Source organism: Odocoileus virginianus, chromosome 31 (genome assembly GCF_023699985.2).
Source record: "Odocoileus virginianus isolate 20LAN1187 ecotype Illinois chromosome 31, Ovbor_1.2, whole genome shotgun sequence".
Classification (NCBI taxonomy): Eukaryota; Metazoa; Chordata; class Mammalia; order Artiodactyla; family Cervidae; genus Odocoileus; species Odocoileus virginianus.
The window spans coordinates 36,298,421-36,324,689 of NC_069704.1; the positions used below are offsets into that span (position 1 = coordinate 36,298,421).

The window sequence follows — 26,269 nt, forward strand, 5'->3', positions numbered from 1 at the left end:
CCCTGAAGCCAGTATGGGTACCCCGTCAGCTCCCTGTGGGGCTCCACCTCGTTCGGGAAACACCAGGGTGCTGATCACCCTCAGCATCAGTCATGTCTCCCTCCTTCTGGAAGGCACAGGTATGCGAGGTGGGCTGTGAGGAAGACCCACTGGTGCTGGCTAAGTGGCCACAGCAAATGTAAGGCCCACATGCCAGCCAGCTGGCAAGAAGGTGGCTCTGCTCTCCTAGGACCCCCATGTCGCTCCCACACCAGCTCCAGGGCCTGGGGTGCCGGCAGCCCCTCCTTGCCTTCTGACTCAATGTTCAAACCCACCAGCCCTTCTGAAAGAGCCAGAAACAGGCACAAAGCCCTCCAGGGAGCTATTTTTAGGGCTCATCTGTTCTTTTTGATTTCTCCTCTAGATTCTATATTCTCCCACCCCCAGATCAGAAAAAGCTAAAGATTCTGGAAATCATCAGTCCCTCTGTCCAGGTGCTCTTTCTTTGCTGGGCAGCTCAGTTTGCAAGCTGGGCCCTCACCCCCACCTTCCTGTACCACTCCTTCTCTCTTTCTTCATCCCCAACCTCACCCTCTGGTTCCCCAGCTCCAGAGGCAGTGCCGAAGGCAAGTTATTTGTCTGACATCATCTTCTACTCCCTGGTCTGCTAAGAGTTACTCACTCAGGCAATCCCTGTTCAGCCAGAGGAGACTGTCCAATTGCCAAGCAACCCACTGTCAGCCAATCACAGAGCTCGGAGATGATGTCATGGTGAGAGCTGAGCGGTGGTGCTGATGTGGAGAGAAGCCCAGGGTACCACTAATTGAAGGAGTGAAGAAGGCGGCAGCTCGCTTCTAACTGGACTGCAGGTAAGGAGAAATGGAATGCAAATTATTTGAGGCTTTTCATACAAAAGAAAAGAAAAACAGCAGCTGCAGAGAGAAGAAGCGAGGAGTCTGGTATCTATTGTGTTGCCTTTTGGTTTCACTCAATTCAACTTTGCCAAATCCTGGGGGCAAAGGGGTGAGGCGAAAAGGATGGTGCTTGGCAGGGGGGCAAGGGTGGGCTCCAGGAGTTTCTTCTGTTCTGGACCTCAGGGGACAGGATGGGTGGGAATCGTCAGAGCTTCTTACAGATCAGCTGTCCACAATGAGTTCTTTCTGCATAAAAATGTTTTGTTGCTGAGGGAGAAGGGTTTTATTCAGAGTCTGGCTTTCTCTGGATCATCTCTGGCCCCCCAGAGCCCTTAAAAACTGGAAGCAGACCTGTGGTTTACGTTGCCTTTCTCAGCCACAGCTCTTCTGCTCCCTTGCCCATTGGCAGCCTCCTTTGCTTTCTCCTCCGTCTGCACTGGGTAGCTTTTTTCTCTTGGTTCTAATAATACAATGAGCTCACCATCTCTTCTTGCCCCGCCCTGCCCCTGAGGTCAACCTGGTCCTACCTGGGCAGGGACAGATGGCTGTGAGGCTGCAATCTGCAGGAACCCACACCTGCCACACCCTGGTCTCTGCCTGTAGCCCCAGCCAGGGCGAGACACCCCCCAACCTCAGCGCTCAGCCCACTGCCTTCACCAGGAGTTTAGGCATTGTCCCCGCCTCATCCCGGGGACACAGGGTTTTGACAGCCAGCAGCCAGCTGTGTCCCTGCGTGGCGTGCTGCCTTTGTTTTATTCCTCTTGGAAGGCATGGTCAGTTGTGGAGGAGTCTCATTGTCCTGAAAAGGGCAGGACCCCCTAGGGCAGCAGAGAAATATACCAATAGCACCTGTCCAAATGCCTGGAGAAGGGACCCCAGAGGCTAGAATAGTGGTGGTCGTGGAGGGGGGGGAAGGGGCGGCCAGCAGTGACCTGTGGGGTGGGTGGGAGGTTGAGGGTGGATGTGGGGGAATCTAGTCTCCCCTGAGGCTGAGGCTCCCTCAAGGGGGCAGAAGCCTCTCCCACAGGCAGGAGTCAGGGTGCCAGCAGGGGATGAGATCATCCTTCAGACTAAGGGATAATCCTAGTGCTGGAGCTTGCAGAAGGGAAAGGTCTGATCGGCAATCCAACCACCGCATGGAGGTAGAGTCGCCTGGAGACCCTGCCCCACCCTCCAGGGCCAGCCAGACCTGCGTTGCCTCGGCTCTTCCATGCTCCCACCTTGCCTCTGGGAAGACCTGTCATTTTCCCTGAAGCCCACTTATCATCGATAGGGCTGGAACACCTGTCAGCAAGTCCCAGCCCATCTGGGATCCCTGGCTCCACCCAGGATGCTCCGGGAACAGGTTGGAAGTGGGCAAGAATCTTTAACGCTGGAGGATATGCCACAGAGCAAAGTAGAGAGTGAGTCCCCCATCACGGGAGGCATCCAAGCCAAAGTTGGATGACCACCCAGCGGGGCAGCTACAGAGGAGATTTCTGCATTGTCTTGGAGATTGGTCTGGATCAGTGTTTCTCAAAGTGCAGATTGAGACCTGTTTGTGGATTTTGAAATCAATTTTGTGGGTTGTGAGTTGTTATTTTCTTTTTTTTAGATAAAATGGAATAAAACAGAGTAGGAAAAAAGTAAAAATGCATCCCATGCAATAATGCTTTCCTCTACCATTTTTAGTTACATATTCTCAATTGTCTTAAATATAAATATATTATTGTTTATAAATATATTTAACAACATTCATAAGCAAATATGAATATACTTATGTTTATATTTCAATTATATATGTATATGTATATACATATACATAGATATAATCATATATGTGTGTATATATATGTATATACATATATATGTGTATATATATGTATATACATATACATATATATGTGAGTATCATGGCATATGCATATTGGATCATGATATAAAATGTGGTTCTTTATTGTGAATTCCAGTAAGAAAAAGGATTGAGAAAAATTGGCCTAAATAACCTCTTACCACTTTTTCTAACTATAAGACTGGAAACCTGTAGATAACTCTTACTAGACTCTGAAGTTCATTTAAAATTTTAAAAAATTATTGATTGTGGTAAAATACACATAACGTGAAATTTACCATTTTAGCCATTTTAAAGTGTTCAGCTAGTGATATGAAATACTTTCACATTGCTGTGTAACCATCGCCACCATCTCCAGAACTTTTTTCATTTTCCCAAACTGAATCTCTACCCTCACTGAACAATAACTCCCCATTCTTTCCACCCCACCCCTGGCAGCTCCCCTTGTACTTTCATTATTGTGACTCTGAGTACGCTAGGTCCCCCATCAAAGTGGAATCCTACAGTAGTTATCTTTTTATGACTGGCTCGTTTTGCTTGGCAGAGTGTCTTCAAGGTTCATCCATGTTGTAGACTGTTAGCTTCCTACAAGAAGAACTGTTTTATTCATTAGTGCCCCAGGTACAAAATAAATGCCCAAACTCCAATTGTTGTTTTAAGTGGAATACTATATCTCTTTAGGGAGAGACGGTTCTAAATGACCCATCAAAGACAGAGAAGTCTGGTGTAATATGGCCCCCTCTGAGCAGACTATGGAACAGACATACTATGCTGATGGGTAGTGGGAGTGTCTTTTATTTCTGGCTTCATATTTAGATTTCACTGTGGCTCAATCATAGACATTCCTAGGGGCAAGTGAGGTTAGCTGTCTTCTCTTGTCCAACTAGGTCGTTTTAACCACACTTTCCCTGTGGGACAGACGCGAGCTGACTGGCAAGATTTAAAATAGAGCAGTCAAGACATAAGCTGAGGTCCGGAGAGTGAGGTCCTGGAACAGAAAAGAGAGACAATGGCAAAGAAGGAGCATGAGAGAGAGCTAGAGAGAAAGTGCCTACATGAAACCAACCATATAGAATGGGATGATTCAGCTCTTTGGGGTTCTTGGTTTTAAATCATTGAATATTTTTTTAAAAATCAAGATCAGAAACAAAGAGAGGCTTCATTTTTCCTGAATCCCTAAGCTCCTCTCTCCAGATCCCCTTGATATTTTTATATTATTTCCCGCTTACCTGGAGACTATTGTTTGGAGATACAGAGATACAGAATTCCCAGAGATATTGAAACCCTGAGTAGGTGGACATTTTGGAGGGCAGGGTGAGGAGGAGAAGAGAAATTTGGAGGAAAATTCTAAAACAAGCCATGTGTAATGGCTTGTAGGGAACAAACTTTTATAATGCCCTGTAGGGAACCAAACTCTCTCCCTCCCCATCTCACCTCCCCCTTTTTGGGCTTGGGAAATAAACATGCATCATATATAACTTAATTTGCTTTTAAAATTAGAATTTGCTGTATTTAGAGATGTGGTAGTCTTGGAAAAAGGTTACTTTTTGTCCTTTTCTTTGGGGGAAGAGTGAGAACAAAAAAAAAAATCTTCCTTGACATTTTAAAAAACATTTTTGAGATTTGTACATTTTCAGTCCCATGAGGAAGACAGGGAGACACACAGATAAAGGTGTTGGGTTGGCCAAAAATCTTGTGCGGATTTTTCCATCACACCTGGCTAAAAATCCGAATAAACTTTTTGGCCAACACAATACTCCACGCCTGTGTCCCGATTCACACCGATGCTGCTTCCCCAGTTGAGCTCACTGGTTTCTTCTATCATTGCAGACTGATTGTTGTGTGTCCACCCTTTTAGGGTCCTGCTTTTATCGGTGGGTGGTGGGCAGAAGCCAGACTGAACAGATAAGAAGGGGCAGGAATCTGGGGATGGTGGCCTAATTTATGACGGGGCACAGGTGACCTGAGAGCTCAGAGAACCAAGTAGTGAGTGTGAATCCTGAGAAAGGTGCTAAGTGCAGACTCTCTGTTAAAAGACCCGGTGGGGTGGGGGTGGGACAGAGGGCAGCGTTCCAGTGGGTCATTTGGGTATTGGGGCCCCGAAATCCAGACCGAGTAGAGGGCATGGTTCAGACTGAGTGTGTGTGAACAGGTGGACTGTATCTGCTGACTGCACAAACCAACTGGACTGTTGATCCCACAGTAGGTCTGTCTGTTTCCTACACCTGCCACCAAACCAGATAGACAAGGACTCAACAAGGACTCCATGAACCCCTCCTGGAAAAGAATTACTCCAGCATAGTCTAGATAATCAAGGAGCTTTATCACATTAAAGGACTCAACTACAAAAAAGATGGGGTATCGATAATGACCACCAAGAAAGAAAATGCTAGAATTTAGAATCATTGTCCAATTATAATCAACGTGCTCAGAAAGCTGAATGCAAATGTTAAACATCTGGAGGCCAGGGAATATATATATATATATATACACACACACACATATACACACACACACACATATATATGTATATATATATAATTCATCATTGTATTTCTCCTTAGTACCTCGCCTTATGCTTATAGTAAATATTTCTCCAAAAGTATTTGTTGAATGAATAATGTAAGAAAGAAATCAATAATGATACTCTAGAACTGAACATCCAAGTCACTATGACAAAAATCAGGTTTGTAGGGAAAGGAAGTAAAAGTGTGCTAAAGCTCTTATCTCCTAGATAAAATCATTAGATACTGTTCTATCCTTAATGTAATGAAATTACATGCATTCCTCATTTTATTGTGCTTCACAGATATTGCAGTTTTTACAGACTGAAGGTTTGTGGTGACCCTATGTTGTCAGATGATGGATAACCATCATTTTTTAACAATAAAGTATCTTTTAGACAAAACACTATTGTACATTTAGTAGACTCTAGTATAGATAAACATACCTTTTATACCTACCGGAAAACCAAAAAATTCATCTGACTTGTTTTATCGCAACATTTGCTTTATTGTGGCGATCTTCAGCTGAACCTGCTATGTCTCCAAGGTCTGCCTGTAGACATACATGATTTTAACTTCAAGATAAAATCAAGATGTAAAACTTACAAAGCATGGGAGAGGAATGAAAGAACAAAGAAACAGGAGTAATATTGCAAAAGAGAAGAGTCTCCCTCTCGTGTAGCTAGATGTGGGGCCAGAAACCAGGCTCTGCCCCTCCGACTTAGTCTTGGGAACAACACTGGCCCTCTTGGGTCCTCTGTCTTCTTATCTGAACATAGATGTGAACCAGAAATGCTGAAAGATCTCCATGGCTCCTCCCATTTATGGCCACAGAACTTGACCCCTAGAAGTGTTACAAATCTATTGCTTGTTCTTTGCTGACAATGAAAACTATTTAATTGATTGCACTTGGTAGGTCATGTGTGTATGTTTTAAGAGTGACTTCCCGAGGCAATGCCTAATGCAAATACTAGGGTCCTTCTGGTTGGGAGGGAGCGTTGGGACAGGCAAGCTCTTGTGTGCTCTTCAAACACATGCCCCAGGCAATCATTCATCTTCCTTACATTTACACTTGGCCTTGAGTCTCAGGAAGTACCATGGAACTGTGATGTTGGGTTGACCAAAAAGTTCATTCAGCACTGTCCATAACATCTTATGGGAAAATCCGAATGAACCTTTTGGCCAACCCAATATAAGTAGACTTTGATAAATCCCATCTTTATGAGATCCCATAAATCCCATCTTTATGATTTTCGACTTACATGACTTTAGGCAAATCAAGTCACCTTCCTGAATTGATCGCCTGTAAAGTGGGTTTAATAGTATCTACTGGATAGAATTTAGGGAGAATGAAAGGATAAAAGTGATGATAACTATGTAAAAATAATAGACATAAACAGAAAACTAGAAGGAAATACCAATAGCAAAGAGTAGCAAAATGACAGAGATTTGTTTCCTTTTCTCTGTCACATAGATGTTCTGAAATATATTAGTATGTTTGTAATTAAAACATTATCAGTAAAAGGAATAAATATATATACACATACACCCCCACACATGAAAGTGCCTGGCAAGCTGTAAAGCACCATGAAGCATTCCTATCGTGACTAGGAGTAAGGTGACAGGGACTTGCTCTGTGCTGATGCTTCCAAAGGCTTTGGCCCCAGGATGTGACACAGAGCTGGCTCCCAGATCCTTGTTCTCCATCCAGCAGCCCTTCACGGAAGCCCATGCTCCTGACTTGTGTGTGTGTGTTTCTATGCTTAACAATTTTTTTTATTGGATTATAGTTGCTTTACAATATTGTGTTAGTTTCTGCTATATAGCAAATGGAGTCAGCTATACGCGTGTCCACACATCCCCTCTTGTCTAGATTTCTTTCCCATTCAGGTCTCCATAGAACACTGGGTAGAGTTCCCTAAGTATACAGCAGGCTCTCATTAGTTATCTATTTTATACATAGTACAAGAGTGTATATATGTCAGTTCCTCCATGTGCCTGATTCATACTTCTAGTGTGTGGATTCTCCTGTATCTATTGAATGGAAAATAAAACTAGCCCCCAAAGCACCATCACTGTGGATTATTTGGGGCTGTTTTCCAGACTTCATTTTCCTCCTCTGGCTTGCTATCAACAGGGATGGGCCCCTCAGACTTAGGCCATCGGAGCTCTGCATTTGCCAGCAGGTGATGTCTCCTTATTTCCTAGAAGCACTGTTTTTAGGAAATGAAGCTGTATTTCTCAGCCTGCTAGGGACAGTTTGGAGGTTATTCTTGGCCAGGGCTCCCACCATTTCTTCCCCTTGGAGCCTCAGAAGCAGACCTAAGCAGGTGCTGATCAGACACTTACCAGTTCCCAAAATCACTTAAAAATCACAGGTTGCACATACACGGACAGGCAGGACCCACTGAACCACACCAAGGACTTGAGCATCCAGGGATTTTGGTATCTGCAGGTATCCTGGAACAGACTCCCCCGTGGTTCTGGGGGAGTGACTATATTCTGCCTTGTCTAGTGTCCCTTTGCAAGTCTCAACCATCCGATCTTGGCCCATACCCTAACACCTACTCTTTCTCCCTTTATAACACGGTCCTTATTACTGCCAGAGACTTGGCCAAGGCTAGCAGAAACTTCCAGATACTCTAAATTCCCACCCAGGGGACCCATCCATTTTTTTTCTTATTGAAAACCCCTGTGGTTATTTTAGGACCTGGCTGAGGGCTTGGCATGGAATTAAATATTCAACAAATATTGTGGAAAGAATGAAAACCACAGTCATGAAAAAATAATTTATCTCTTCTTTTAAAGAAAACCCAAATGAGACACATGACTGCCAATCAGAGCCTTTGGACCAACATGAAATATCCAGGTTTACTGTATGGACATGATATGATTCCATGACATTTAGGCAGCTCGTGCAGTGTATTTCAGGTAAATGTTATAATTTCAACAGGACTTTAAAAAATACTGGTAATTGGCACAAATCAAAAGAGCCAGCTTCCTCTACTGCTTGTGGTTAAAGGACCTGGGTCAGAACTCAGAGCTTCCACAGCATGATTCTATGAGTTCTTTTACTGTCTCTGAACATTCTTGCCAGGAACCACTCTATTCAAACCATTTGGATGCACATTAGCTTTTTTCCTCTAGAAAATAGTCTACAGGGGATTCGACACATCCTGATGGCATTTTCAGGGCAGAGCTTGCAGTGACAAATAAAATGCTTGTTCACTCGGGTCATGTGGATGGTCAAAGATGCCTCCAGAGGTCAGGCATGCCCCCAGTAAATGGCCACATGGCATCTGAGAGCTGGACGCTCTTCTCTATTGGCTCTTGGCTCTTGATTGCTTTATAGAAAGCCTGAGGGCACCAGTCATCATTTCCGGTCTTGTAAAAAAGCCTTTCAGCATCCCTATCACCATCAGCGGCTCTGGTGGACCCCCCAAGTTTCCCCCCTTGTGGGATGTTCCTGTTGTGTGGGAGGAGACAGGGAAAACACTGACTCTGGAATTCAGAGATTTGGTTCCACCTCTGCCACCAACTCAGTGTGACATCTGGAAACCCAGTCCCTGGGGAGGAACACATTGGCGTTATGGAATGGACAATCGTTGGTTGTGTGGGGTCGTTGTGTGCCATGAAGGACATTTAGGCTACCTGGTATCACAGGGATGCCGGTAGCACCTCCAGTCAAACAGTTCTCCAAAAGTCACATTTATTTCCCAGGAGTGAGGTTGCCCTAGTTGAGAATCCCTAGCTAGTGATGGCCAGTTCTTTCTTCCATGACATTTTCATGTTCTGGCGGGAACTGGAGGCTCTGATCTCTCCACTTTCATTTTTTCCTCCCACCAAGAGATCCCTCCTCTGTCCACAGCCTTGATTCTAGACCTTCATGGTCGGCTGCCCTACCCCCAACCAAGATTTCCTCATTCTGTGTCTTCTGATGACCTGGACCTCAGCTCGGTGGGGTTACCGCTAACAGATTAGTTTTACCAACTGTGCTAATGGTTCAATCCATCAACAAAAATGCTTGCTTTTCCATACACAGACTCTTAGATGCTGGAGCTGGATTAAGAGGAGGGACCAGTTTGCAAATGGGAAAACAGTGTTGCATGGGATGCAAATAGTCCAGGGTTTAACTCGTTTAGGCAGGCCCTCATCACTTTGTGCCTCGTCTCAGCTTCCAGTCTTCTTTTCCTAATCTTTTCCCCAAGCTGGTGCTGCCCAGATGAATCTTTTTGCACTAGCAATATAATCTAAAGACAGAGACGTGTTTTAGACTGAAAATTCCAGCTTTGCCCCTTACTACTGATAGGACTTAGTGTAATTAACCTGACTCCATTGAGCTCCAATTTCCTCATTATAAAAGGAGCTCAGAAGATAAAATTGAGATAATGCCTATGATTTTTCTGGTACCAAGGAGGTGCCCAAGAAGTGGTAGCTATTATTATTTCAATGATCCTCAGCATCACCATTTCCCCTCTTTGTATTCAAAGGATGCCAGTGACTTCCTACTGAATAGAAGATAAAGTACCTTTCCCTGGTCTGGAGGTCTCTGATCTTCCTATTCCTATTCTAGTAAGTGGTCCCAATGCATCCTGCATGCAGCCCAGAGGCTGCTTCACTGTTTCACCTGTAAACCCAGTCCACACACCCAGCACACAGGCATATTCCAGAGCCACCGCAAGACTAGAAGCATGGCAGAATCCACATTGCATCGTAAACCCATCACCCACTCACCTTTGCCGCCTGAAGCGTGAGTCCTCTCGCCACTGGCTGAGCTTGATCAGTACCTGCCAGCACAGGGACTGGGCTGCCCAGGGAGGCCCTGCCTCTCCAGAAACCTGTCTGCACCCATCAGAGATGTGTGGGCCTGAGCCCTAGGGGATGGGGCGGGGAGGCGGGGGGCGGTTGGGAGGCTGCAGTCCTGAACGGTGCCTCTGGTTCTGTGGTTATCGGCTGAGTGATTGAGACATGTTCCCACTCTGTTGCTGGCCCCTTTGAGCTTCTATTGCTGGATATGATCTGTTTCCTGGTCTTCCTTAGGGGCAGCCCAAGGCCTGGAATTGGCCTCTGCCTTAATAGAAAACATACAGGGAGACTCTGGGAGGGCCAGAGCTGGGCCTCAGCAAGGGTTTTTGCCAGATGAAGTTCTGATATCTGGTGTCTTGGATAGACTCTCCCACTGATGGGCCTGACCTCTTAGCCTTACCCCCTACTCTGGCCGCTGTGGTCTGTTAAACTTCACCTGCCTCCCTGAATTCCGAGCATTCTGTCCTCTCTGACCTTAGCAATAACACCTGTTATTGCGCCTCTCTGGTAGTCCCTGGGTAGGCCTGGTGGCCCCTCTCCATTGCAGGTATTCTGCTGTGACTCAACAACCCGACCCACACTGCCAAGCCGCTTGACAGACTCCGCAGCACTGGGACAAGCTTGCAGGGCCCCGGGCTCTAAACTAGGGCTGGTCTGTGGGCCCTTGGGTCCATGGGATGCACCCAGGAGAAAGGCCTGGGCGGTTGGTGTTTAAGATGGGAGAACAGAGGACCGAGAGCTGCTTCAGAAGGCCTGAAGGTCAGGGGTTAGCATAACCAGATCTTTCTAGCTGTGAGTGTCCAATCTGGGTGTCACCCACAAGAAACCTGGAGTCCTCAGGCCGCAAGGCTGAGTGCTGGGGAGGGGGTGGGACCGGCCCACCACCCACATTGATGCCACAGGTTAATTAGGGCTGCAGTCAGGCTCCCTGCTGTGGCCACCACCACCCAGGGATTCAGGACCACTTTGTATTGTTGGGCCCTTCCAGAAGAATCTCCCCGCACCCCCATATCCTTTCTTAGAATGTTCTTCTGAGTCTCGAGTGCTGTAGAAGTGACGTGACTATTGGCATGAGGATTTATAAGGGTACCATGTACCTCAGGTACGCATGCACAGATTATCTTTTTTTTTTTTTTTTCGGTTGAGCTCCAAGACATTTGGGATCTTAGTTCCCCAAGCGGGGATCAAACCCATGACCCCTCCATTGGGAACCCAGAATCTTAACCAGTGGATCACCAGGGAAGTCCCAGAGATTATCCTGAGAACCAAATCAGACCACATAAAAATACTGGTAGCTGAGATACAATGAACGAATGAATCATGGATTTGAATGAATCCTGGCCCTGTTGCTTATCAAGTATATTAGATTGCTTGGGCTACTGTAACAAATGATCACAAACTTAGCAGCTGAACACAACAAAAATCCATCCTTGTGCAGTTCTGGTGTCCAGAAGTTCAGAAATGAAGATGTCAACAGGGTCTTACCCCGCCCAGAGACTTGGGGGAGGGTTCCCCCTGCCTCTTCCAGTTTCCAGTGCTCCAGGCCTTGCTTGGCTTGTGGCAGCATCACTCCAGCCTGTCTCCACCTATCCAAGGTCTTCTCTCTGTGCATCTCTCCCCTGCATGTTTCTTATAAGGGCACTTGTACCACCTGGACAGACAGAATGATCTCACCTTGAGATCCAACTTACTTAAATGTGCAAAGAAGTCACATTCCCAAACTGCAAGGGTTAGGATGTGGACAGGTTAGGTTCGAGAACACCACTCCACTCACTACACTGAGTGACCTTGGTAATACCATTTAGCCACTCTGAGCTGCAATTCACACCTCTTTAAGACAGGGGTAGTAAGTCCTATGATGAAAATTAAAGTGAAAGCGCTTGTCACATAGTAGATGCTCTATAAATACACATGGTTAATGATGCAGATTTCAACCCTGTGAAACTGAGAACTCACAGCTGCAAATCTCATGGCCATGAATACCTCTGCTCATCTTTTAAAAAAATTTCTTTTGTTTTATTCACACTGCATAGCCTGTGGAATTTTGGTTCCCCTACCAGGGATAGAACAAACCCTTGTCCCTTGCATTGAAATCACAGAATCTTAACCACTGGACTGCTGGGGAAGTCCCCTCTGCCCATCTCTAGGAGGTCTCCTCTTCCCTGCCCTGTCTTCCTTCTCTGCCTATTTGACCTGTACTTGATTCCTCCTGCAATTAAAACTCCTCGCATAATATCTTTCATTGATGTATAGAGAGCGCCTAGAACATAGTCTTCATTAAATCATATCCTGAGGCTAGACTGCCTTTCCCTGAGTCCCCAGGACCATGGAGGAAACAGTAGTTAGCATTCAGTCCTTCCACTGGCTATAAGAGATGAGCTTATAAGTCAGAAGACTTGGACCAGCTCTATACCAACTAGCTGTGTATCCTTAGCTAAGAACCTTACCATCTCTGAGCCCCAAGTTCTTCACCTAAGAAGCTGACAATGTCTGTCTTATCAGCCCAGCCCAGCCTCCGGCAAAGATCAACTGGGATAATGTAGGCAACCAGAACTGTAATCAGTGACGTGCTCCACGAGTGTAGGGTCTTACTGATCATTTTCAGCTCCAGCCAAGGGACGTGGTCCCTGACTCCAGGTAGCCACACTCACAGAAAAAGCCTGGTCTCCTTCTTCCTCAGGGTGTTGTACTTACTCTGCCTCCTCTTTCCTATTTGAACCCCCACTTTTAAAAACAAGTATTTATTTTTCTATTGAATTTTTTGTTTTGGCCTCGCCCCGTGGCATGTGAGATCCTTAACCAGAGATGGAACCTGCCTGCCTTGCCCCCTGCAGTGGAAGCTCAGAGTCTTAACTAGCAGACCACCCTCACTTCTGATCCATTACCCAGGTTGAAGTCTGAGGCTGTGCCCTCTCCTGCCAAGGTCTCACTCCCTCTGCCAGTCGCCCCATCAAGCAGCCTGGTCATGAGTGGGAGATGGTGTGGAACGGAGCTCATGACCAGAGCAGTTGTTTCCTGGCACTCTGCCCGCATCGCTGCTTGGGGACTCACTGGTGCTGCCAGGATCAACTTGACTCCGAGGACAGAGGCCCATTGTGTTGCATCGGGAGGGGCCCTGGCGGGAACCTCTGTCTCCAAAGCACAAGAACACAGAGGCGCTGAGGGGAACAGAGCCCTTTAAGTCTGGTTGACCTGGTTTCAAATCGCTGCACTTTCATTTTCTAGCTGAGTGACCCCGAGCAAGTTACACAGATGCTCTGAGCCTCCATTTCCTCATGTGCAGACGGGGACGGCAGTCCTTACCTGTAGGTGTGTGATACCTGGTAGTGAGCTTGATGTAAAAGGCAGAGGAAAGGAAACTAATATTTATGAAATGCTCCCTTTTGCTGGATGCTTTTCTCATTTCATTTGGACAACTCTGTGCAGAATTAAGATGGGGAGAACAAGGTTAGACGTGTGACGTGACTAGTGCTACAAGAGAGACGAAGCCTGTGTCTGACCCCACACTTGTCCAGCCCTAAAGCCTGGGTGGAGCCTCTTGTTCCCATCCACTCCCCTGCCCATCTCCAGTCAGTACTGATTCTGATCCCAGAAGGAAAACACCCCAGTAAGCAAAGAAAGGCGTTCTAAGTCAGTTTCAGAGTCCCTTTCCCTCCTGGGGTGGCAGGCAGCGAGCTCATGCCACCTTCTGCTGGTACAGTGACCAATGAGGATGGCTGGGTTTGTCAGGTTCTCCAGAGACACAGACCAGTAGGCCACATATAGAAAGAGATGTATCATGAAGGATTGACTCATGCACTTATGGAGGCCGAAAGGTCTCGCTATCAGCTATCTGCAAGTTGGAGGTCTGGGAAGGCCGGTGGTATAATCCCACATGCGTGAGTGCTTAATCGCTTCAGTCATTTCTGACTCTTTGCAACTCCACTGACTACAGCCCATCAGGATACTCTGTCCTTGGGATTCTCCAGGCAAGAATACTGGAGTGGATTGCTGTGCCCTTCTCCAGGGATCTTCCTGACTCAGGGATCAAACCCACATCTCTTATGTCTCCCTCACTGGCAGGTGGGTTCTTTACCACTAGTGCCATAAGGGAAACCCTGAGTAATCCTAGTCCAAGTCTAAAGGCCGAAGAACCAGGAGCTCCCATGCCTGAGGGCAGGAGAAGATGGATGTCCTAGCTCAAGCAAAGAAAATCCTCCCTTTCTCCACTTACTCTGGCCCTCAGTGAATTGGGTGATGCCCACCCAAACTGGGGAGGGCCATCTTCTTTACTCAGTCTCTTGACTCAATGCTCATCTCTTCCAGAGACACCCTCACAGACACAACCAAGGATGTTGTTTACCAGCCATCTGGCCATCTCTCTTAGCCCAGTCAAGCTGACACAAGAATGAACTATCACAGCAACCAAGGATGGAGTGGTGCCCATGATGGTGGCTCACTGCTGGTTGTTCCTCACGCCAGCAGATAGAAGGTTTCAGTAGATCCTATTGCCTCCTATCTGTCCTCCAGACACGCTCCAGTCTGTTTCCTTCCTGCCTCTCTTGTTTCACCTCCTCCTTCACACTTTCTGGTCCAGCACCAATCAGCCTGGGACCCCCATAGCTTTCTCACTCCGATTCTCCCTTTTATTAAAAAAAAAATGTATTCATTTGTTTGGCTATGCTGGATTCCAGCTGCGGCATGCAGGATCTTCAGTTGCATCATGTGGGACCTAGTTCCCTGACCAGAGATAGAACCCGGGCTCCCTGCACTGGGATCGCAGAAGTCTTAACCACTGGACCACCAGGGAAGTCTCCCTCACCCCGACTCTGGCATGTGCTGTTCCCCCAGAAGAACGTCCTGCTTAATTTTGACTCATCATTTAAGATGCACTACTGGTGCTGCTAACACCAGGGGTCCTTTCTGGCTCCCCAGACCTCAGGCAGAGTCTAAAGCCCATCTCTGTGATCCTGCAATAATCCCCAATGCTGATTTCCATCTCTGCATGAATCGCGTGATGATCACATTGATATTCAGTATTTGTCTCTTTTCATAGTCTAGGATTGTCTTAAAGGGGGTCAAGCAGGGCTTAGGACAGTGGTTCTGGAGATGAGTAAAAGAGAGTGAGGGAGCAACTGAAGAGGTATTTTGTTGGGTTTTTCTTTAGGTTTTCTAAAAAACTTTATTTTGTTTTATTATGACATCATAGAATAACTATACTCTTAATATTCTTTTTTAAAAACTGGAGTATATTTGCTTTACAATGTTGTGTTGATTTCTGCTGTGAAACAGAGTGAATCAACTTTATGTAGACATATATCCCCTACCTCTTGGACCTCCCCCCATGGAGGTCATCACAGAGCACCAGGCTGAGCTCCCTGCTTTATACAGTACGTTCCCACTATCTATCTGTTTTACACATAGTTAATGAACATATGTATATATGTCTATATATACATATATATCAATTCTAATCTCCCAGTTCATCCCACCCCACCTCTCCCCGCCTGTGTCCACATGTCCATTCCCTACATCACATGTCCCTTCCCTCCATCTGCATCTCTATTCCTGCCCTTCATTAGATTCATCTGTACCATCTTTCTAGATTCCACATACATGCTTTAATACACGATATTTGCTTTTCTCTTTCTGACTTACTTCACTCTGTATGACAGACTCTAGGTCCCTCAATGTCTTTACAAATGACCTAGTTTCATTCCTTTTCACAGCTGATATTCCATTGTATATATATGTACCACCCTGAAGAGGTATTTTGACATCTTCTGTCCACTCTCAGATGGCCTGGACAGGAAGGTCTGGGGTGAGTGTAAGAAATTCAGGGCACAGAGTTATTTCGTGAATATGTCCCAGGTGATTCTGACTTAGGGTTGCTCTCTCACCTCAACCTTTGCCTCGGACCAGGCCACTGAGCTGCACAAGGAGACAGATGAACATCTACCGATGCATTCAGTTTGGGGAAACCCATGTCTGAGGCTCGAGGGGTCTTGAGGTTGGGAGGTCAATGATGAAGCTCTTATTGTGCTTGGAAACCAAACTTGACTGGGGTGATGTGGAAGAGGTGGCCTGGTGTTCAGGGAAGGGAAATTCAGCCTGGAGGAGGGGGACAGATGATCCTGAAATTTCCTCCCTGGTTGTATAAAGACCTTCCTCATGTGAATAACCTGTCAGCTAAAATGCTCTTATTTTTTGGATTTGTGACAGTGTCCTGAGCTGGCAGCAGACTTACTTTGACTTTCACTAGGACTCAGCTCTCATATTCCGGAAAACATGACTCTTGCTGGTAAGTACAAAACCCCACTTACGTAACGGGCACCACAGCACAGGGTATCTCTGGACACAGGTGTATGTACTTACATGTGCCCAGAGAAGATAAAAGGCTGCAGGAAATGCACCTGAAGGTTAGAGACTATCTGTAGGTGGTGGGTGGGATCATAGCTGAGCTTTTCTCCCTTTCACTCATTGGAGTGTGTTTTTTGTTTTCTACAATGGCTATGTAATATTTTTGCAGTTAATCCTGCTTTCAATTTGTAAAAGGAAATGAGGGGTGAGTTGCGGCAGTGGGGGTGTCAAGGGACTGGCAGGACCACACACCAGGGCTTGGAGGAGTCGGGCTGGACTGGACTCAACATGTCAGCTCTAGGGACTTTCCTGGTGGTTCAGTGGTTAGGACTCTGTGCTTCCACTGCTGAGGGCCCGGGTTTGAGCCCTTGTTGGGGAACTAAGATCCTCTAAGCCGAGTGGTGTGGAAAAAAAAAAATCAGCTCTAAACATGACTTGGTTTCCAAACCCTCTCCAGACACACAGTGACCATATGGGGTGGGGGTATTTGTCCAGCCCTCATGGAGGGACATCAGCCCTTCTGGCTTTGACCACTGCATTGGGATGATCAGGGAAGGCTCACAGCCTACCCTTGTCACCCAGGGAAGGACAGGATCACAGGATGCTGGTGGCCTTCTTTGCCCTTACGGAAGTACTGTCACGTGCCTTGAGAATGGAGTGTGTGTTGCCTCTATCCTAGAATGAAAGGAATGGAATATCCTGGGCTCATGGGGGGAATAGAGAGTGGGATCCAGGGTGCACGCTGGGGTGAGGGCACTGGTGCTTGGGGTCCATGTTGTTGCTGTTTAGCTGCTCCGTCGTGTCCGACTCTTTACGACCCCCACGGACTGGAGCCCGCCAGGCTCCTCTGTCCATGGGATTTCCCAGGCAAGAATACTGAAGCGGGTTGCCATTTTCTTCTCCAGGGGATTTTCCCTGACCCAGGGATCGAACGTGCGTCTCCTGCAAGTCTCCTGCATTCTTTATCACTGAGACCTGGGAAGCTGTTGGGGTCTATACCTGTGGGCATTTCTTGCGTTCAGTATCACAAAGGGAGATGATGCACTGGAGAGAGGATAGGGTCCTCTGGGAGCTCTGGCAGGCTCAGGTTCTCACAGGTGGGCAGAAGTGGGTCCAAATCACACACAGGGATTCTAAAGAGAGCTGCTCAGGGCAGAAACGGCTATGTCACCATGCAAGGGTCTGGGTGGTTTGGGTGCCTCTGTGGAGCCTGATGACCCGCGGGGTCTCGTTTCTGAGTCTAGAAAGGGGGTTGCCCTCTTCACCTGTCCGTGTTTCCACAGCCTACAAGGAGAAGATGAAGGAGCTCCCGCTGGTGTCCTTGTTCTGCTCCTGCTTCCTGGCCGACCCCCTGAATAAGTCAGCCTATAAATACGAAGGTACATGAAGGCCACCGTTGGGGGACTGAAGACCGAGGCTTCCTGTGGCTTGTCTCCAGGAGCCCAGCATACTCACCCTAGTTTCCTGAGATTCCGCCCCACGTCACATTTTCTTTCCCAGAGCCAGGAAAGTCACTGCAGCTGATTCTGGGGGGTCTACATGCAACGTGATGGTGGGAGCGGGGCGGCGACCTGGGGGACCAGACAACATCTGAGGGTCTGAGTCAGACCCTCTCAGAGTGCCCTCGATTTCGGCTTTTGTTCACTTGCGTGACAAGCAAATGTGGTGGAGGATGCAGAGGCCAAGGAGACAGAGAGTCTGCCCTCAGGGACACCTAGCCTAGAAGAGGGACAGTCGTGTGTCAATCACCAGACACCCTGGCCCATTGTCTCTTTAGTGAAGGGTCGAGAATGCTCTGAGAAAGTCCAGAGGTGGGAAGGGACTTCTATGCTTTGGCCACCCAAGGAGTTTCTGGGATGGCCATGCTGCCCGAGCCCCGTGACAGGTTTCAGGATACGGACAAGGAACGCTGATTGGCCATGTCCTGATTGAGGGGGGCTAGTGGTTGGGGAAGCCAGGTCACCTCTTAATTTCCTGGGGCTTAAAAGGAAGGTACGGGTTTGGTCTGGAAACGAGAGATGGGAATGCTCGGGTCACCTGAGATTGTTTTTTCTGTTTAGGCTGGTGTGGGAGACAGTGTAGGAGAAAAGATGAGGGCCAGCGGAGAGACAGTGCTGACTGGAGAGAAAGAAGAGAACAGGGTAGGAGGGGGCGCGGGGAGAGGTCCGCAGGCCGAGCGTCAGATCTGTAGTGGGGTGAGTGGACGGGCGGGGGTGCTGACTGCCTCCACGGGCACCAGTTTGAAAGTGAAAGTGTTAGTCGCTCAGTCCTGGTCACCTCTTTGCGACCCCACGGCTGTATCCATAAGGCTCCTCTGTCCATGGAATTTCCCAGGCAAGCCAGTTTGAGCAAGAGCCCAGCTAAGGGGGGACCCTTGTGGCAGAAGCAAAACAAAGCCAGTTGCTACAGCCATGATTAGAAATCCCCCGTCCTGGGGCTCCTGCTCTTGGGGCCAGAGACCCTCCCATGGCTGCCCGCTCCAGCCGCATCAGAGCCCAGGGAGCTTGGGCGCCGTGTTCAGGACAGACCCAGAACCCTGGCCTTTGGTCAGCCTTGGGGACCCTGGCCCTCCCTCAAACGTGTGCATGCTATGGGGGGCCCGTATGGTCTTCAAGGAAGGGTGAGCAGCCCTTTCCTGTTCTCTGCAGCAGACACCGTGGACCTGAACTGGTGCGTCATTTCCGACATGGAAGTCATCGAGCTGAATAAATGCACCTCTGGACAGTCCTTTGAAGTCATCCTGAAGCCACCCTCCTTCGATGGGGTGCCTGAGTTCAATGCTTCCCTCCCCAGACGGCGAGACCCATCGCTGGAAGAAATCCAGAAGAAACTGGAGGCAGCTGAGGAGCGGAGGAAGGTAAGTGGCTGTCCTTTTCTTCCCCGTCAGGGCGTGATGGGGAAGAAGTTGAAGAAGACAGGAGGTGGTTCTGAGCTGGAGTTGGGTCACCACCAACCTCTAGATATGAAGGCCGCACCTCCAGATACCAGGAAGGGAATGAGACACTATGAAGAGAAGCAAAGATGTGAAAGCCCCAGGTGTTTAGGAGCTTGCTTAGGGGAAGAAGATGCTATATTACATGCTTCCAAGAGGTGAGCTTAGAGTGACCTGGGCTAACACTAAGGATTTAAGGAAAGGCTGGACAATTAAGGAACGGGATCCTTAACTGGGAGAGTGGGAAGAAGGTCATGGCATGGTATATTGGGTTGGTCACAAAGCTTGTCTGGGTTTTTGGTTAGTGCTTACGACAAACCCAGGAGAATTTTTTGGCCAACCCGATGCTTTCACCCTTTGGTGTGCCTCCCTTTCTTTCTATGGATTCTTATGGCCCAACTCTGATGCTGTTTCTGTGTAAGCTTTCCTTCACCTTTGAAGCTGAAAATGATGATCACCCTTGAATTCCTATAGCACTTCATTTCTGCCTCTCAAGGCATATGTCACAAGCTAGCCTGGGTTAGAGTTATTTATATATGATTTGTTTCTACTAGACTTTTTTTCTTTCCCAAGTTGCTAGAATAGTGCCTGCTACAGTGCCGTATCTGATCACTTTTTTTTTTGTGAATGAATGAATGTATGGATAGATGGATGAATAATGGCAATGAGAAAAAGAGGATGAGAGCCCAGTGGGAGAACCCAAGAAGCATCCTTGCTTCCTGCCAACAGGCCAGAGGCCCAGGCTCAGGGAGGTGTGTGCTCTGGGTGTGCATCTCTTAAGTCATGATGATAAAAATCACACCCTGGCTTGCTCACCTGTAAGGGCCTCCTTTTCCCTTCATGCTCCCATAGTACCAGGAAGCAGAGCTCCTGAAGCACCTGGCAGAGAAGCGAGAACACGAGCGGGAGGTGATCCAAAAAGCCATTGAGGAAAACAACAACTTCATCAAGATGGCAAAGGAAAAACTGGCCCAGAAGATGGAATCCAACAAGGAGAACCGGGAGGCCCACCTTGCCGCCATGTTGGAACGGCTGCAAGAGAAGGTAAGAGGTCTCGGATTGGAGAGGAGACTCCTAGGACTCGCTCTTCCTTCCACGGCAAGTACAATGGACATGCCTATCATTCCAGGGAGCAAGTAGCCTCAGGCAGGTGTGGCCACATTTCTGTTAGGTTAGATCCTTAGAGAGTTCCAAGGGAGTACTTGGGAGGTGGCAGGCAAGAACCATAAACTGAGCCAAGAACCATGAACCAATGAACCAAAAACCATGAATTCCTTGGGGGGATAAATTGCCTAGCTACACAATTGAAATTTCTCAATGTCTGAGGGAGATTAGACCTCTTATCTTCCAGAGAAAGCCTGCTGAATGCTTTTGTACATTCCTGGCTTCATCCTTAAATGCCCTGATTTGATTTAATGAAAGATGCTGACTTGAGCTCTTGGCTTGAGGCCAAGGGCATGACCAGCTGAGCTGCCCACTGAGCAAGAAACACAATCCTCTCCAAACCTCTTGATGTGGGCTGAGTGAGTCACCGGTCTCTCCAATATTCTGCCTTTTGTCAATAAACCTGACGATGTCACCTGAATATGAGAAACGTGAGAGATTGGGGTTGGTCCCACGTGTCAGCAGAAGCACAGCCCATACTGCTGAGAACGCGCTGGCCTCGTTTCCTGAGTCCCAAGGCTGCCCCAGTTTCTCCTGCGGCTCCTGGGAGAGCTCCAGCTCTGTGTTTTATTTCCAGGCGCCGCCTGCTGCGCGGTGACTCCCGGGACCCGATCGGTGGCCTCATCCCATGGTGAGCAGCGTGGTCTCCGCTCCTTCCTGCCCATCCACCTAGAGTCTCAGGCCCTTGGCACAGCTACTAGAAAGATCTGGTTTCTTCACAGGGGATCTGGATGTTGTATAGGCCCTGCAGCTGGCCAGCATGTGGCAACCCCCATCCCCTCTCTTTCTCCATTCTTTGGGGGGCAACAAGCCCTCCATAAGTATCAGATGGGAGGGAAGTGTTCTGGGTCTGATTTCAGGCTTCCTCAGTTATTGAGAGAAGGGTAGGAACAAACTTTCACGGGAAAAAGAAATCAGGGATTGGGACAGGATGTGGCCTGGGCACTCAGGCTAAACCTAAGAAAATTACTGAGGATAAAGCCATGATATGCGATTTGAAAGACTGCAAAACACTTTTATTTCATCATACCCCTATCCTCACAATGCGATGAGCAGGATGGGCATTATCTCTTTTTACCAGTAAGAATCCATGTCAGAGGAAGTTCCAATGACTTGCCCAGCATCACATAGCCACTAAGCAATGGAGCTGGGAACAGAACCGAGTTCTTTGTGAGTCAATCAAAGGTTGATAGGAAGAGGTGGCTCTTCCTATGCTTGTTTCAGGGAGACCTGACCACAAGCATCCTGCCAGCCTTTTGTCAGACAGGGAGCCGCTTGGAGGCCCAGGAAAGGGAGTCCAGGAAGCTAGGGACCCGTCCAGTGAGCGGATATAGGGAATAGAGAGAGGTTCTGAACTAGAGAGACTGGGAAAGTCCAAGGTCTGAAGGAAGAGCTGTGGGGGTGAGACAAGCCCCAAATGAGCATGATGTCAGAGCAGATGTTTGGGTGGGCCTCACTCCTCTGGGTTCTTGACCCCGCTTCACCTTTGCCCACCAATGAAGACAGGAGGTAGGATGAGATAGGTGTGTGGTGTCTGCTCTGCTAGGCACCTATAACAATGCCTCTGCATCAGTACTTGTGTGAGTCCCCAACGGTCAGCACCAGACTTACCTGCTGTAAAGTTGAAAACTACAGGTGCTTGGATCCTAACCCCAGACCCACCAATCCTGGCTCTCTAGGGATGGTGCCTGAGGACCTCAGCGGTTTTTTTTCATATTAAATTTTTTTATTAGAGTCTAATTGCTTTACAAAGTTGTATTAATTTCTGCTGTATAGCAAAATGAATCAGCTACATGAACACATACAACCTGTCCCTCTTGAGCCTTCCTCCCGCCTCTCCTCCATCTCACTCCTCTGGCTCATCACAGGGCACTGAGCTGAGCTTCCTGTGTGATGCAGCAGCTTCTCACTAGCCATCTATCTTACACATGGTAGTGTGCATATGTCAATGCTACTGTCCCAGTTCATCCCACCCTCCACTCCACCCTCCCCTGTGTCCATGTAGGGCCTCAGTTTAATAAGCTTCAAAGATCATGCTGATATGTGGCAAGGTTGAGAACCACTGCCCTAGATGTACCATTCCCCATGTTTTCTCCAGGGCCATGGAAAGTTCTAGGGTCTCTCCAGGGACAGATCTGTAGTCTAAGGTGCCTCCTGGGACCTTGGGCTGCCTCAGTGGGTCTCCCCCAGGCTGATTCATACCTGGATGTGAATAGATAGAAGGCTCTGGCAGAGACATGCTTTACTGAGCATCTACTATGGGCCTGGTGTCAGATGAGGAACTGGGAGATACTAATACAAAGAGGAAAAGGCATGCTCCCTGCCCACGGACCCAGATGTCTTCACCATGAGCATGGATGGAAGGTAGACCGTGAAAAGCCCTAGAGGTGAACCCCAAGATCACAGAATTCTAGAGGTAAAAGAACCTCCTTTCCATTTGTTGTTTAGTGGCTAAGTCACGTCTGATTCTTTGTGACTCCACAGACTGTAGCCTGCCAAGCTCCTCTGTCTGTGGAATTTTCCAGGCAAGAATACTGGTAGCCGTTTCTTCCTCCAGGGGATCTTTCCAACCCAGGGATTGAAACCAGTTCTCCTGCATTTACAGGCGGATTCTTTACCACTGAGCCACAGTGATGTCTGTGGCCCTCCTTGAGTCTGATCAGAGAAGTGAGTTGGTCAAGGTCACACAGCTGATGGGCCTTTGAAGTCAAAGCCCATTGTTTGGTTTGATGATGCTCAGAAACAAAAGGAGCTTCCCTGGTGGCTTAGACGGTAAAGAATCTGCCTGCAATGCAGGAGACCAGGGTTCAGTCCCTGGGTTGGGAAGGTCCCCTGGAGAAGGGAATGGCAACCCACTCCAGCGTTCCTGCCTGAGAATTCATGGACAGAGGAGCCTGGCAGGGAAACAAAGAGTTGGACACCACTCACTTTCAAGAAAGAAAAGAAGATTCTCTATTACACTTTGTGGAGCTGGACATTTTCCAAAATCCTTTATTTGATTTATGCTTTACAAGCCCTTGTCTTTCATCCAGGGGCTTAAGACAACCTTCACTAAAGAGGTGGACGGGAAACACAAGGGCAGTCTAGCTGCCTGTGTGTAGGGGCCACCTGCAGTGAGTTCTCCTGAGCTACTCCTGACATTAGGTCAAGGAGTGTAATCAGCCCCTAGACGGCCAGGTGAGGGTGGCAGAGGCTGGTGGTGCCTGCCAGGTGGGTCCGCCAGGGAAGTTGTTCCCAGGTGACGAGCATCCTGGGGCCAGAGGCACCAGGAAGCTCCCTCACCCATCTCCTGCCAGGCTCACCTGCCTCCTCTGGTCCCTTCTCAAGATGCCTTTGCAGAGCCTGCGTGTCTCTTCCTGTGGTGGCCAGAGGTGACCACACTGTTTGCTTCGGCCCTCCAACCCCTCTGTATCCCTTTATCCCGGGGTCGTCGGTGTGACCCGATCTTTTCTCTCCCTTCCCTCCCAGGACAAGCACGCGGAGGAGGTGCGGAAAAACAAGGAGCTGAAGGAAGAGGCCTCGAGGTAAAGCCCAGAGGCAAAGAAGTTTCCAGAACGGCCAGACAGCTCCAGCAGCTCCGCAGTTCCGGAGGCAGCCTGGCCCATCGCTGGCTGCTCTCCCAGCACTGGGGTTTGGGGGGAGGGGGGTGGCCAGGGGCATTTGCTCTGCTTTTGGTGTTTGTACATGTAAAGAATTGACCAGTGAAGCCATCCTATTTGTTTCAGGGGAACAACGATGGGGTGGGAGAGGGGAGCGAAGGAGAGAGGTGGGGAAAGAGAGATGGAGAAGGGCTCGTGGACATTGCAACCCAGCCCAGGTCAAATCCTAGGCTTTTCTTCACAGTGAGCATCCGGGCACCGCCTTGAAGGAAGTTAACAACAGGCAGTAGAATTCCCAGCAGAGGGCAGAGTCCTGGGTGGAACGAGGGCTGCAGGGCGTGGCCGGAGACGCCAGCAGCAAGTGGGGGGCCCTGTGACGGGGGGATGAGGTATGAGTGTGTGCGCGTGTGTTAATCATTATCTTTTGATCATCATGACCAACAATGAAACATTTCCTCCAAGTCTCCAGTTCTTTATTTCCTGAATTTGTCCTTTGTGTAATTTATAGAATGTTCTTGAATTTGGTTTCCCCCCATCAGGGCCCTTATTTCTTAGTTTGACCATCAGAGCATCTGAGGTGCTAGGTGACAATGGTTGAGACATGCCATTCTTTGGCATTTGATTTTTCTTCTTCAGTTTTACCTGCCTCTCCCCTCGCCTTTCCTGGGCTGTCCCGTGTTGTATTGAGTGCACTGAATTGATAAAATTAATCTTCCTTTGCATGCATTGACATTCTAATGTGGTCTCCAAGAAGAAAGAGGGCTTTCCTGGTGGCTCAAATGATGAAGAATCCTCCTGCAATGCAGGAGACCTGGGTTCGATCCCTGGATCGGGAAGATCCCCTGGAGAAGGGAATGCCTACCCACTTCAGTATTCTTGCCTGGAGAATTTCATGGACAGAGGAGCCTGGCAGGCTATAGTGCATGGGATTGCAAAGGATTGGACATGACTGAGTGAAAGAAGGAAGGAGGAAATCTGCCTCATGTGAAGGGTATGAGATGCTAGGTGGTCACACATAGTGAGAAAGTGAGGAAATACAGTTTGTTAGTGGAAAGCAGAGAGGATCATTTCATGATCCAGAGCATGGAACCACGGTTGGGAAAGGGGTCTCCCTACTCCTCTCCCTGCAAACAGAGGGGGTGGGGACAGCCTGTGTGTGAACAGGGTCCCAGGGCACCTTGCCACCCTGCCCTTCCCACTGCCTTATACAACTCTGTAAATAAATCTTTTTTCTTCCCACTGGTGGCACTGCAATTTAGATTCATTTAGAATAGGATAACAGGAGGGATCAGAGATGTCATTTTGTAATTGTGTGGCAGGAATTTTGATTAATACATGGAGCAGACACAACTCTTCCTTTGAGTAGGTGGAGACAAGGATGATAGATTTGCACCAAGAGTATGTCCATACGACACTCTACTTCTGAGTGTAAGTGACAAACCTGCTTATGATTATCTAAGCCCAGAACTCAGCTTTCCATATAAGCACAAACTCCCTCCCACCCACCGTGGTGGCTTTTGCAGGAATGCAGTCCCTCTGCGGGGTTGGTCTTAGGTCTTTAGCCCTTGATCCAGCTCATCCCTTGGTGCTCTCTCCTTGGCTCTTGAATCCTATTCTTCTCCATTTACTCTGTCCTTGGACTTAATTCTTTTCTCCTGCTCAGCACCTTCTCACAGACAAGAGGTTAATTTGAATCCACTCTGACAAAACTTAAAAGCAAGCTTTGGAAAAAATCACACTGCTTTCAAGTAAATTACAGGCATGCCAGAACAAAGTCCAAAGTGAGCCCAACAACGTAAAATTAAAAATATCTGGTATCTAGTAAAAATCAACAAGGCATACAAAGAAGAAGGAAAATATTGCAGATAATCAGGAGAAAAATCTATGGAGGCAAATATAGAAAGGAAAACTTTGATGGAATTAATAGACAAAGATTTTAAAATAGCCACTAAAATCTGCTTCATATGTATAAGGAAGTAACAGAAAACAAGAAAGAAATGGAAGATACATAGAAAAAGACCAAATGGAACTTCTAGAATTAAAAATATATAATATTTGAAAAAATTGCACATATACAATGGATGGGATTAGTGGCTGGTTAGTCAAAAGAAAGCTTGAAGACAAAAACACAGAGATTATTAAAGCTAATTACAGAGTGAAAAGTACTAAAGAAATGAGGAGGGTAGCAGTGATCTGAGGAA

At 47.8% G+C, this 26,269-nt stretch overlaps 1 protein-coding gene across 4 annotated transcripts; it reads left to right on the plus strand.

Annotated features, from left to right (window-relative positions):
* The first annotated feature begins 738 nt into the window (after positions 1 to 738).
* STMN4 (stathmin 4) lies at positions 739 to 24,523 on the plus strand. Of its 4 annotated transcripts, none has more exons than XM_070459635.1 (8): positions 739 to 848; positions 16,236 to 16,314; positions 17,657 to 17,752; positions 18,434 to 18,514; positions 19,022 to 19,230; positions 20,158 to 20,349; positions 21,047 to 21,100; positions 23,938 to 24,523. In XM_070459635.1, exons 2-7 carry the CDS (start codon positions 16,302 to 16,304, stop codon positions 21,065 to 21,067), a joined length of 612 nt encoding a protein of 203 aa, XP_070315736.1. In that variant the 5' UTR covers positions 739 to 848; positions 16,236 to 16,301; the 3' UTR covers positions 21,068 to 21,100; positions 23,938 to 24,523. The 4 variants fall into 4 exon arrangements, with proteins under 4 accessions (XP_070315736.1, XP_070315734.1, XP_070315737.1 ...); XM_070459634.1 differs by lacking the exon at positions 21,047 to 21,100 and adding an exon at positions 9,719 to 9,800 and having other exon boundaries at positions 761 to 848; XM_070459633.1 differs by lacking the exon at positions 21,047 to 21,100.
* The last annotated feature ends 1,746 nt before the right edge of the window (positions 24,524 to 26,269 follow it).

Excerpts from the sequence above, each read along its gene's own strand:
- STMN4 (XM_070459633.1), top strand. Across the intron at positions 18,515-19,021 it reads GAGAGAAAGAAGAGAACAGG|CAGACACCGTGGACCTGAAC; the intron begins GTAGGAGGGGGC and ends TGTTCTCTGCAG. Across the intron at positions 19,231-20,157 it reads CAGCTGAGGAGCGGAGGAAG|TACCAGGAAGCAGAGCTCCT; the intron begins GTAAGTGGCTGT and ends ATGCTCCCATAG.